The sequence below is a fragment of the Vulpes lagopus genome, chromosome 8 (genome assembly GCF_018345385.1).
Source record: "Vulpes lagopus strain Blue_001 chromosome 8, ASM1834538v1, whole genome shotgun sequence".
NCBI classification, from domain to species: domain Eukaryota; kingdom Metazoa; phylum Chordata; class Mammalia; order Carnivora; family Canidae; genus Vulpes; species Vulpes lagopus.
Genome location: NC_054831.1, coordinates 130,829,618 through 130,843,246, shown reverse-complemented (window position 1 = coordinate 130,843,246; position 13,629 = coordinate 130,829,618). Strand labels below are relative to the sequence as shown.

Below are 13,629 nucleotides of genomic sequence, written 5' to 3'. Positions count from 1 at the left end.
TCACGCCATCCTGGGTCAGGAGCCAAATCCATGACCAGTTCCCTCCTCAATGCCAGGTCTTCCCGACCCCCTCCCAGCCCCAGCTGTGGTCATCCCCATCAGGGCCAGCCCTGTGATAGGGGTTCGGGACAGACTCAGCCAAGGGAAGGGGTCGGGGGCTCAGAGCCCACCTGTTCTCTGTCCCTCCTGACAAGCCTAGCCTATGTTCCCTATGATGAGCTTATCATGAGCCCTTCCTGTCAGTTCTCTCCCAGTCAAAACAGGCCCCACAAACATAGCAGCAACTAGGTGCCCACATGCTCGTGGCCTAAGTCCTGCGTGGGAGGCCTGGCCCACCCCAGGGCCTGAAGGGCCGCCCCCAGGAGGGCCTTGCGCAGCACAGGGCCACCACAGCTCTGACCCGCCACAAGCTCGGCCCTGGACCCAACGGGGTACCTGCCGCGTTACTGATGTCCAGGTGCACCACATCCTTCTGGTCCACGAAGAGCATCTTGAAGTACTCGCTGCAGGCTGCCAGAACTGCTTTATGGGCCTTGAAGTCAACGCCGTCCACCACGAAAGTGCAGTCGCACAGAAGTCCCAGCTGCCGCTGCTGGTTCAGCTGCTCCAGGACCTGCTGGCTGTGCTGGGGAAAATCCATGGCTGGGAAGCCACAGGGCCTTCGCGTGAGCACAGAGGAAGGACGCCGGCCGGCCTGACCAGTCCACCCCAACCCTCCCAGGTGAGGAATGTGGGGCAGAGGGGGGGAACTACATCCACAAAGGGTAAATCGCTCCAGATTCCCTGTGCAAGCCAAGGCTGACCAGTGGCTCCTAGATCCCTGGGTTTACTGGTTAGCAAAGTTCCCAAAACCAAAAGCTTTGAGGGACCAACACAAAACAGCCACCTCTGTGTCTTGCCAGGTAACGACATTAAAAAGTCAAAAAACAAACATGAAACACTGATTACTGAGAGCATTAAAAAAAGACATTGGGCAGCCCCAGTGGCTCAGCGGTTTGGCGCCACCTTCAGCCCAGGGCCTGATCCTGGAGACCCAGGATCGAGTCCCACATCGGGCTCCCTGCAGGGAGCCTGCTTCTCCCTCTCCCTGTGTCTCTGCCTCTCTCTCTCTCTGCGTCTCTCATGAATAAATAAAATCTTTAAAAAAAAAAAAGATGCAGGACATAATCTTAGAAGAAAGGACAGATCTTTCAACTAGATACATTTGGCTTTATGAAAACCTTTTTATTTCGTTTTTTTCCCCCATTCTGTCATATACAGGTGAGACGTGCGTCTAGGAAGACAGATGTTCCATCTGCCAGCATCTCAGGAGTGGACCCTCTCCTGCAGACCCTCCCAAGTCCTGCCCTTGGGGGCAGGGATCTCTCTCTCTCTCTCTCTCTCTCTCTGATTCATAGGCTCAGGGAACTACATAAAGTTGGGGAGTCCTCTGCCTCCAGAAACCTCTCCGGGCGGTCCCTGGCGGAAGAATGAGCCTTGGTCCTAGCCCCAAGAGCTGCTGGTCTGGCCGCAGTTTCTCTGTCAAAGACCTCGTTAATGCCTGGAAATCCCACAACCGTCTCAAGTGAATATGCTCAGAAAAATTCCATGGCCTGGTGCCGAATAATCACCAACTACCACAAGCCAGGACTAAATAAGTATCTAAAACAGCTCGGGCCTCCGCAGCAGCGCCACACCAGAGTGCATCTCAGATGAGCATTTTATAGGAAAAATAGCAGGCACCTAGGTCCAAGAAAGATCCAATTTCGAAATGAAAGTCAGCACCCCACTCCTGGGATCACAGGCCACCAACCCTGGCACAGGCCCTGGCACAGACCCACCAGGGCCAGGCTGTCATGCCCTGGCCCGGCATCGGACGCCTGGGTCTTCTCGGAGCTGCCCCAGGCTGTTTCTGGGCAGGTGTGAAGGACACTTTGCGGCTCCTAGCCCCCAGGTTCCAGCAGCCCCTCACGGGCTCCCACGGTTCAGGGACATCAGCGCCACCCCCCCTCACCCCCATGTGAGTCACCGCAGGAGCCGTGACCATGTATGGTGGTCTGGCCACAATGAGCCGCAAGGAAAGCCACGCCCACCCCCACCCCCCAAGAGGGGCTCAGTCCCCCCATCAGCTTTGAATGCTGTGAAGCCCACCCACCCAGTGGCGTCTGGGAGGTTTTCAAAGGCAGGGCTACGTGTCCGGGAGCTGGAGGATGTCACCAAGGCGGGGCTCCATTGGAAAGGACCCATGTCCGGTGCCGGGTTAAAAGCCCGGGCCGTGGACACTCAGGCCTGGGATGTGAAGGCACCGCACCCCCGACGGGGCGGGCAGGGGGCGAAGGCGGGTGCGGCGGGCAGCCAAGTCCCGGTCCCTAGCCACTGCCTATGTCCTTAGAAGCCGGGTACAGAAGCCCCCCCCCCGGGGGGGCCTGGCTCCTTCACCTTCGTCTGGCGGCAGCTGACCCAACAATACCCATAACAGACCAGGGAGGAAGGGAGGGAGTGTCCCAAGTTTGGAAACAACCGGGAGCAGCAGCTGACCCCACCCCAGCCGCAAGGCCACCTGACTTGCTGTAAACATGAGAAGAGACTCCTGGGCCCACCCCCGGGGTGGGGGTGGGGGTACCACACTGGCCCCAAGGGCAGCTGCTCAGCAGGGCAGGCCAGGGGCCCATGCCTGCCAGGAGCCCTCAAGAGCCTTCGTGCTGCGACCCCGCCACAGCTTCCAGGGAAAGGGCACAGGCCCGGCTCTCATTTCAGAGGCTTCGGGGGAGTAAAGGTGGGGGAAGGTGGCTGGTGGCCGGGCACCTCCCTGCGCCCACCCCTCCAGGAGGAGGTCTTCCACCCAATGCTGACCATGCTCCTCGCCAGATGCGGGTGTGGGGGGCACAACCCAGGGTCCCCCAGAGCTGTTCCAACAGAGAAACACTCCCAAAGGGTGCCTGTTTTGACAAATCCAAAGACTAAAAAGGAAGCAAGAAAAGGGGAGATGGTGAGAGGAAGCAGCAGAGGAAGCCGCGGGAGACCAGGAAGAGAGGAAGCAGAGCCTGAGGAAGGAAGGACCAGAAAGGTGGAGAAAGGCCGAGGCCACGTGCTGAAGAGTCGCCTAAACACTGGCTCCCGGGGCTGGTTCTGCCATCAGGGGCTGGTTCTGCCATCAGCCCGGGGGAGAGCCAGTGGTCTGCGGGGGCTCCCCAATGCTCCCGCCCCCCTCCAGGCAGGTTATAACCCTCACCAGGTGGATCCCAGAGGCCCCCAGCTGCCTCCAGCACCCACCTCCCCCAGCCCACAGCCTGCTAGAAAGCTCCACCAGCCCCTTTCTCCCTAAGGCAAGGTGGTAAGCAGGTGAGGGCCCAGCTGGCCTGATCCGCCCCTTGGGGGCTGAGCGAGAACCCTGCATCCAGAGCTCCGTGAAATGCTCTAGAAGATCACGGCAATCCTCCCACTGTCTCCTGTTTCCTTTCATGCTCCACAGTGACAGGAACCCACCACGACTGGGCCAAGCTTAGAGGGGTCAGGAAAGAGGTGAGCGGGCTGCCTGGGCCACACAGCTGGACGTGTGGGTCCCGCGGGCATGGGGAGCTGCCCACCCCAGCCAGGCACATGCACCGAGGCGTCGCCATCCAAGGAGATCCGAAACAACCGTATGATCAACAGCCCCGCTGCCTCTCATCACCAAGGCCGGGGATCAAGTGTGGCTCCCCAAGCCTCACCCCTGCTACACAGTGCCTTCACTCAAGCGCAAGTGTGGGGGGTCCCTTCTGCCTTACTTTGTCTTGCTTTAAGGGTGATAAATGTGGGCCTTAAAGCTACTCTAAGACCCTAAAAGTGAGAACTAAAGAAAATGTAAACAGAACAAGACCACAGAGCCCACCAAGCCCAAAGTTCTCACGTCAGATACAGAAAATGAAGCCTCAAACCGGCACATATTTGTCCCCTCAAGAAACTGGCATGACCTTCTAGAAACTCCTCACTGCACTCGGGTACCTTCCCTGTGCCACCGCCAGCTGCTCAGTGGTTGTCCCTGATAAATGGGGCTGACTTCTGGTGTCAGAAGTGGGATGCTCTTCAGATGGCCATCCACCCAGCTGGACACTCACCCCTGGCCTGCCTCACAAGGAATTTGTTTGGGAATGAAAACTTGAAGGACCTAGAGGAGACCTGCGGTGGGATTCTAAACAGGCCCAACTAAGCGACATGGACACAGATGGCTGCCACCATCCCCCCATCCCACCACATCTGCTGGGAGATTCCACCCAGACTTGGGTGGCTCTGACCACCAAGATGTAGTAACTCTGTGCCAGTTCCAGGCCTGGCCCTTAAGAGGTCTGCGGATTCCACGTGGCTCTCCTGCAATCCAGCCACCCCATCGCAGGGATGTCCAGGCTCTCCTGCTGGAGAGGGACGAGGCACAGAGCGGCCCCGGAGTAGATGCTGCGTGCACAGCCCACATGAAGAACGGCAGACAGCCGTACGAGAGATGCTTTCCTGGACCCTCCAGCCCAGCTACTAGCTGAATGCTGTCACATGAATGCTGACCCCAACAACTCGTGGAACAAAAGAAACTGTCCAGTCAACCCACAAAATTGGGAGAAGTAATAAACTGCTGATGGTTTAGGTCACTAAGTTTTGAAGTGGTTGCTCACAGCAAGAGAATGGATAGGACGGTAAAACCATCAAGAAAAGGCAATGGGGACACCTGGGTGGCTCACTGGTTGAATGTCTGCCTTTGGCTCAGGTCATGCTCCCAGGGCCCCAGGTCCCAGGATCGAGTGCCGCATCGGGCTCCCTGCTGGGGGCGTGCTTCTCCCTCTGCCTGTATCTCTGCCTCTCTGTGTCTCTCATGAATAAATAAAAAATCTTAAAAAAAAAAAAAAAAGAAAAAAAGAAAGAAAAGGCAACAAGTAACAAAACGTCCAGGATGACAGTTCTGTCTGGATGGGAGGAGGGACAAGCAGGGGTCTTCTGACACACTGGGAGTGCTCCATTACTTTACTTGGACACACCTAGATTATTTAAGTTAAACATACATTTCATATACTTTTGTATGGCAACATTTTTCAAAAGTCCACAAAAACTTTAGTAAGAAGAACGTGAGGTACAGGTGCCACACTCAATCTAGCAGTGACAGGGTTATTTCCAACTATGCTTGTGGCCGCTCTCGCAGGGGCTGTGCTAAGACCCAGGTCTCAGGTTTCCCAGGAGCCGAGCACGGTGCAGGGGGCTTGGCCACAGAAAACACAATGCATCTCATTCATGTTTCAGCTCCAAAACATCCACAGGCAGATGATAACATAAGGAAGAGTTCCCCAGGGGTGCTGAAATCCTTAAGATTCGGGGGGATCCCAGACTCCATGACCCCCTCCCCCCAGGAACAACGAAATGGTATTGATGGAGTCTCTTCAACATGCCAGGAAACACGGTGCACGCGTGGCACCACCTGACCACCTAAATACTATGAACATGGCTATCCTGGGTGTCGAGTTCCACACTGAGTACAGAGGCAGCAGAGCCTCTGGGGTCAGGCCAGGTAGGACCCGGATCCCTGTTCGGCCACCTGCCCCACCAGTGGTGCATCTCCAGCAAAGCTCCTCCTTTGGCAAAATGGGGCCAGTGGGACCGCTCCCCACGTGTGTTACAGACTTCAGGTAGATCCTGTAAGCAGAGAGCCCGAACAGCGCCCGACACACGGTAAACTCGCCAAGCTAATGTTACCAGGAAGCACAGATGCAAATCATAGTTTTATTTTTAGGCCGAAGACCGCATCAGATGGTTTCTACATATTCTTTTATGCTGGGTACCTGGGGTAACTATTTAGTGACTTGACCTTGTTAAGACGTTGTAATCATAACCCATTATTCTTTCTAAAAGCAATCTGGAAAAATCCCAGAGTCCAATTAACATGAAGAGAGGGAGAGAGGGAAAGGAGGGGCACTGGGCAAGAACCATTCAGAGCAATTTTCTCTGTCAGGGAAGCACTTTATATTGAACAACTGTTCTGTTAAAGCCCGAGGGTGCTCCTGGGTGAAGGCTGGAGCGCCTGCCCAGAGCTCTAAGTGGGTCCGCAGAGCACCGCTCCATCTCCGAGTCAAAGGGGCACCTGTCAAACGTGAAATATTACCCAGGTGATTAGCAAGCACTACACTGCAGGCAGGACTTCCAAACTGCCACACAGAGGGAAGCCATTAAGCCCAACACAACGAGACGCTGACTTTGACAAACGACAAGCCCCGGCTCCCAGAACACGCTGTGCCCGGCTGCGGGTCTGGACATGACACAGCCATCTTACGTCCAGGGGCAGGTGAGAGGGAGCCCCATTCGCCTTCCAGCTGCTCGGCATTCCGGATTTTCTAGCAACACAGGTGGTTCCCGTCTACAGCTTAGCACGCACCAACTCAGGCCAGGGAAGTGACGTTCACGGCAGGCCAGCCTTGCAGCCGGGAAACCCACCTGCCCGACCCACCATCCTCCCCGCGACACTATCCCTTTTCAGGGCAACATGCCAGAGAGGCAAATACCAACAAAACCAGCCCTTCTGGCTCTTTCCTCTTGGCCCAGCAGGTACAGCTCTTACATACTAAGCTTGTGCTTCTCAAAATTTTTTAAAGATTTTATTTATTTATTCATGAGAGAGAGAGACAGAGAGAGAGAGAGAGAGAGAGGCAGAGACATAGCAGACGGAGAAGCAGGCTCCCTGCGGGGAGCCCGATGCGGGACTCGATCCCAGGACCCCGGGATCACGCCCTGAGCCAAAGGCAGATATCTGCTCGACCACTGAGCCACCCGGCGCCCCTGCTTCTCAAACTTTTAAAATCAATTCTCCCCTTAGGTAAATGAACACACTGACTCAGCCCTTCCCAACAGCCACAGATTCTGATACTTTATCTTCTACTGGATAACGGCCTCACTCTGAAAATCAGTTACTTTCTACATAATCCTACCAGCCAAGGCTCAGTAGTAGTTTCTGTGAAGTTTGTATTACAAAAAAAATACTGATTTTTAAAGACCTAAAAACCATATCTAAATATAAAATTAAGTTGTAACGCTGCCTTTGCTTCTCCAATTATACAGCTTCCGTGATCTCTAATATTCCACACTTCTGAAGAGGGAATGAGACCCCCACACATACCCCCAATGGACCCCACGCTCCAGGAATATGGCTGAGTGGGAAGGCTGGCCGGCCCTGAGGAAAGTGCTGTCCTGGATCCCGGGGCACCCACACTAGTCTGGACTCCAGCATGCTAGTACTTGCTCTGGGGACTCTTAAAGCTTGACAAAGGGTAAATTAAGGGCTCTGCTTCCAGAAAGATGAAATCAGAATATGGGGACTTGGTGGCATCCGATCATTCTCCCAACATCCTGCCCTCCACCCCAGTGCTCCCTGGGCAGCAGTACACAGACACAGCCTGAAAGGAGGCCGACGTGTTGCTCTGCCTCCCCTATCAGGTTTAATAAGCTCCCTGCCAGGTGGGACTGCTTACTCACAGCTGCTGACAGCACCTACCCCAGGACCTTGCTCCCACATGGTTATAAATCCAGTCAAGGAACAGGCCTGTCCAAAAAGCCAGATTCCTGGCTTTTTTGAGTACGACTAACTCAAGGTCAAATATTCGGCAGACCCTCAGGAAATAATAGTTGTACTTTGGGCACTTTTTAACCGAGAAAATAATGGGAAAAAACCACTATGAAAAAAGAATTTCCATTCCACTAATCACAACAGCATCTATACATATTTGAGAAGCAGTAAGAAGAAATGTCCTTCAATATACAGAAAGTCTATGGGGGTGACTAAGCTGAGCAGCGACTCCTAATGATCACCTTCCCCTCTCAGGGACCGCAGCCTCTAAATCAGGGAACAGACACACAGAAAAGACAAAAGCACTTCACCAGTGCTAGATGAGCGCCTCCCCTGTGCTGGTTGTAGGTCTATTTAGAGTTATGAGCATTGTGGGGAGGACAGGTAATAAGTATAACAGATAAGCTCACATACTAGATGCTGTGAAAAAAGCGAAACAAGATGTGGAGACAAGAGGCGGAGGCTATTTAAGAAAACAGTCAAGGAAGACCTCTCTGAGGAGGTGACACTAAAGCAAAGACCCGAATGAAGTACAAGAACCAGCCATGCCACCCTAAGCCCAGGAACTGTTACAGGCACACAGAGAGCAAATGCAAAGGCCCTGAGGTAGGTGGGACTCTGACAGAGGGGCTGGCATGCCTGGAGAGGAGGAACCTGAGAGAATGAGACAAGCCCACGCCCGCACAGCAGAGGCTGAGATCACCCAGGGTCTTAGAGGCAAGTCTGGCTCTGGAGTTTCTTCTAAGTACGCTGGGGTCCCCCAGAAGACTGGGTGCAGAGGAGTGACCACAAGGGGGCAAAGAGAGCAGAGGAACACAGGGGAAGAGCAAGAGATGGAGGCCCTGCGTGGAGAAGTGGAAGCAGTCAGACCCAGACTGGGAAGCTGTTCCGGAGAACCAAGAGTCAGCTAGCTGATCAGGCAAATGTGCGCAGTGAAAAGAGGAGTCACGGACCACACGAAACTGGTCACCTGAGAAACTGGCCGAGAGCAGGTGCCACTGGCCCAGGTGAGGAGTGACAGCAGGCAGAGGGAGGGCAGGCCCAGCAGGAGTTCTGTTGGGCCAACACAACACAGAGAGGTCTCCGGGAGGGATGGTGGATAAGCCACAGGATGGACTGGGGTCCCTATGGGAGCAAATACTGGACAAAGAAAAGGAAACAGGGGCTCTCGGTGGCTCGGTTAAGTGTCCAACTCTTGATTTCAGCTCCAGTCATGATCTCAGGGTCAAGAGATGGAGCCTCGGGATCCCTGGGTGGCGCAGCGGTTTGGCGCCTGCCTTTGGCCCAGGGTGCGATCCTGGAGACCCGGGATCGAATCCCACGTCGGGCTCCCGGTGCATGGAGCCTGCTTCTCCCTCTGCCTGTGTCTCTGCCTCTCTCTCTCTCTGTGACTATCATAAATAAATAAATTAATTAAAAAAAAAAAAAAAAAAAGAGATGGAGCCTTGAGCTAGATTCTGTGCTGAGCGTGGAGCCTGCTAGGATTCTCTCCCACCCCCCACCCCTGCCCCTCTCCATTCTCTCTAAAATAAAAAAGAGGAACACCAACAGACTCAGATCAAAGGACATGCATGTGAATCCTAGCCCCAGTCATACCAGGGTGGCCTCAGGCAAGCTTCTCTGAGTTCTAGACTGTTCACCCATTGAACAGGAAAACCGCCATGTACATGATAATTGTGAGGACTAAAAAAATAACAGGAAGTACCACACAAATCCTGGCAAAAGTGGAATCAGGTATTCTCTAACAGAAGTCTGTGACTGATAAGCAGTTGAACAAAAAGGGAAAAAACGAATCAAGACAAACCAGGTTATCCCAAGTGAACCCCCTTTACCAGTGAAGCGCACGGCTCCTCTCCACAGCAGGTGGAGAAAAAGGAGGGAGCCGTGGCCTGGTCCAATGTGACAAAAGAGCACTCGGACTTTGTTCCCACCTGGCTTCAAACTTCTACTGTGAGGCCTTTGTTACTGTGTCACTCGGGGGCAGAAAGCCTGGGGGAGAGGTGCCTGTTCAAGCTAAGTATGGATAGATTCGGGGGGCTAATCTTTGCACTGGGGGGGCTAGGGAACAGGGTAGCAGGCCCATACTTCACATCAACTGCGGAGCACTGCCTGGTGCAGGTGCCTGCAGGGAACGGACAGCTCCACAGGTAGCAAGGCCAGGCCTGTCTAAGGGCCCACCCTCAAGGGCCTTCCACCAGGGAGCAAGTCCCAGACTCTGCCACCACCTTTGGAGGAGTTCTGAAGGGGTGCCACCTCTGGGAGGATACGGTACCTTGCCACATCTAACAAGACACGTGAATAAAGGCACGAAGGAGATTCAGATTGAGGACTGCAGAAGCCATGGGGGGAGGGGTGCATGAGAGAAAAGTGCGCAGGCATGTGGGCCAGGACAGCACACCTCAGCATCACAAGAGAAACGAGTGGAAAACGTGGTGAGACACGCAGCGGGAGGGACAGGCTAGAGTCAGACATGCAGGGCCACGCCCACCACACCAGGCCCTAGTGCTCACCCTGGCTGACAGTTGGGAGTCTGGCCAAGGGTTTTAAGAGAGGGCCACGGTTAGGCTTACATTTCAGAAAAGTCACTCTGGCTGCATCAGTATGGAGAACAGTGGGAAAAGGGGAGGGTGAGAAGCAGAAAAATAAGTTAGAAAGTCCCACACTGCTGGGCCCCTGGGATGTGAAAAATGGGACAATGTCACCCCCAGCTGGCACCAGAAGGCTTTAGCTCATGGCTCCAAATCTAACACATGCTCACGAGGATCTTTCAGAGCACCCTGTGCAAATGGCCTCTCCACTAGATATTATAATATCCTTTGAAAACTTAAGTACCTCTTCTTGGAGTGGTTCTAAGTCCCTTAACAACACAGAGTACCTGACCCTTACTAGGGGAAGCTGGACTGTGTGGTTTGTCCAAAACCATAAAACCAGGCTGTGAAATCCTAAGCTCATATATTAAACCAAAAAAAAAAAAAAAAAAAGTGCGAATCGCTGGACATACAAGAAATGCATAAGGGAGCTCCTCAGAGGAGCAGGGCAAGGGCAGGAAGGGTCTCTATTTTTCACTGTATGTCATTTCTGCATTTTATTTTGCCACTTATAAATGTTATCTATTTAAAAAGCAGAAAAAGGAAGAAAGAAACTATCCAAAGTTGCAGTTGCTTCATCTCTATTTATTAGAAAAACTTTACAACATTTTCTACAAGACCTGGTGACTCAAAACTTCTCAACAGGAAGAAATTTCTCAGAAGGGAAACGGAAAATTATGGTAATTTGCACAAAGGATGTGTCACCCGAGAAATCTTTATGAGCAGAAATTCCTTACGGAGACAAAACTGAAAATCCCCAGAAGAGCAGATGGAAGGCTTTGCCAGACCCAGCCTTGCTGCTCTGATACCATAATGAATGAGGCCGAGGCCTTCTCCCTCTTCCTCCCTCTCTCTCTCTCTCTCTCTCTCTCTCTCTCTCTCTCACATGGTTCTGCGTGCAGCTCCAAGGTTGCTGATGGACTCCTGGACCCAGTTACCACTCCTGCCTTGGCATCAAACCAAAGCTAGCCGAGCACCTTGGACAAAAATACTCAGCCCTCTGCACAATTTCCCTCCTGTAAATGGAGACAATGATACAAGTTCCCACTGCATAAAGCAGCCACACTGGCCCCTATCATTCCTGCTGTCACACAGAAAACCACACTAGTGATACTGGTGAACCATATAAAAAGGGGAACCGAGTGTTGGAACCCCTGCCCCATCTTCTAAAAATGGGAGGTGAAATCTCATCAGGCCCCCATGACAAAGAAAATGTTAACATGAAGTAAGACTGGGTAAAGGCCCTGCAAATGGCAATGCTAGCTCAACAGTAACCAGAACAGAAGAGAGGCGCTCATCCTTGAGGGCAAAAGCCACCTGCTTTCTACAAAGAGCATGATGATTGTAGAGAAATAGTGAGGCTTTCATTGAGAGAGCAAACAGAACATGACCATTCCAAGGAAGGACTGCTTTTTCCATGAAACTAGTTAAGATCAAGGATCCAAGCCAAAAGCAAACAGGAGGCTGGGTACCAATTGTTTGGAGGTGGATGTATCTGGACTTCCGTGCAGCCCATTAGTTTCACGTGGCTGACTTTGTCTAGGTTTGTTTCCTCACTAGGATTGGTGACTGCTGAGGTCCCTTCCAGTGAGGAGATAAAGTAAATGTTGAATAAATGATTTCATTAACGTGACTGCCAGATTACAAACGCATGCATTTAAAGTATAACAGGTACCGTCTGCATGACCATTAAAAAATGACACATTCACCTAGCGTTCAACAGATCCTCTTTTAAAACCTTCCCTAGGGGGATCCCTGGGTGGCGCAGCGGTTTAGCGCCGCCTTTGGCCCAGGGCGCGATCCTGGAGACCCGGATCGAATCCCACGTCGGGCTCCTGGTGCATGGAGCCTGCTTCTCCCTCTGCCTATGTCTCTGCCTGCCTCTCTCTCTCTCTCTCTCTCTCTCTCTATCATAAAATAAATAAAAATTTAAAAAATTAAAAAAAAATAAAAAATAAAAATAAAACCTTCCCTATATTGGAAATCTTGAGAGGAACAGGAACTACACAGGCTGTATCTATACGGACACAGAAGCCAACATGAAATTGTATACTGGGGATCCCTGGGTGGCTCAGCGGTTTAGCGCCTGCCTTTGGCCCAGGTCATGATCCTGGAGTCCCAGGATCGAGTCCCACATTGGGCTCCCTGCATGGAGCCTGCTTCTCCCTCTGCCTGTGTCTCTGCGCCTCTCTCTCTCTCGAATAAATAAAATCTTAAAAAAAAAAATTGTATACTTACTACTCCCAATAGGATTAAACTAAAATATTTTGTGAGACTTGACCGAGAAAAATTAAATGAGTGCCAAGATGTTTTGGAAGAGTATTTGGGGGAAGTGCAGAAATTCATGTTAGGCCTGGATAAAAAGCGGTCAAGAACTCAACGTCTCAATCTCCAAGGATTTTTTTAAACCTGCTGGGCTCCTCAATTCCAGCCGCTGAACTGCTGCTCTAGAACAGTCTCTGGACTCAAGCCCTGGGAGGATTAAGGAAGCTCAGGGCCCCAGCACTTGCCCTTGAACAAACAGTGCTGGCTGACCTCCAGCCCCTCAGATCCCCTCCACCTGCAACAGCGGTGAATCAGCAAAGCTGCTGGAAGCCTTTTAACGGATGACTTGCAACCCTGGTGGTTCTTCAGCCAGTCACTCTGAAGTGTGAGCTTCTGAGACAAAGTCGGAAAGTACCCCCAACTGCTGCCTGGTTCCCATTTCCCAGTCCTAATGCAGGTAGCCTGAGAGACAGAGACAGACAAATGGACACAGACACAGACAGATACAGAAAGAGTGTTTGCAATAGCACCAATGCCCTATAAGGCATGCAGACCAGCCCCAAGGGCCCACTTACTGTGGAAGGCATGGCATAAACTTAATGCTTAGGAGTATGAAAGATTGGTCAGAAATTTAAACGTTCTGTTTCTTTGTATTTTTTAAGACTTTTTTTTAAGTTATCTCTATACCCAACATGGGGCTCAAACTCACAACCCCAAGATCAAGAGTCACATGTTCCACTGACTGAGCCAGGCAGGTGCCCCTATATGTTCTGTTTCATTCATATTACCCTACTCTTCCCACCTTCCTACCCCTAAGTGTAAATTAGGGGTGAATATTTGCAGCCTATATGGTAAATAAGGGTTACAGTCTTGCTATACAAAATGCTCCTCATACAAGCAACAATGAAAACGTAGGTCCTCATAAAAGCTTGTTCACAGGGGCACCTGGCTGGCTCAGTAGAGCATGCAACCCTTGATCTTGGGGTTGTGAGTCTGAGCCCCAAATTGGGGATTGGGATTACTTAAAAAAATAAAACCTTAAAAAAGAAAAAAAAAACCTTGTTCACAAATGTTCATGACAGCATTACTCATAACAGTCAAAAGGTGGAAACAACCTAAATGTCCATCAACTGATGAATGAGTAAATAAAATGTGGTCTGTCTGTCCATGCAATAGCATATTGGACAATAGAAAATGTAATGACAAATGGTACAAGAATGAACC

At 51.8% G+C, this 13,629-nt stretch overlaps 1 protein-coding gene across 3 annotated transcripts in view; it reads right to left on the bottom strand.

Moving 5' to 3' along the window:
• Positions 1 to 13,629, bottom strand: part of ZBTB17 (zinc finger and BTB domain containing 17) — a 37,898-nt gene that overhangs the window by 6,959 nt on the left and 17,310 nt on the right. For all 3 annotated transcript variants that reach the window (XM_041767656.1, XM_041767654.1, XM_041767655.1), the window contains one exon: positions 436 to 642. In XM_041767656.1, the coding sequence (XP_041623590.1) occupies positions 436 to 640 (205 nt within the window). In that variant the 5' untranslated portion in view covers positions 641 to 642. The remainder of the gene's footprint in view (positions 1 to 435; positions 643 to 13,629) is intronic.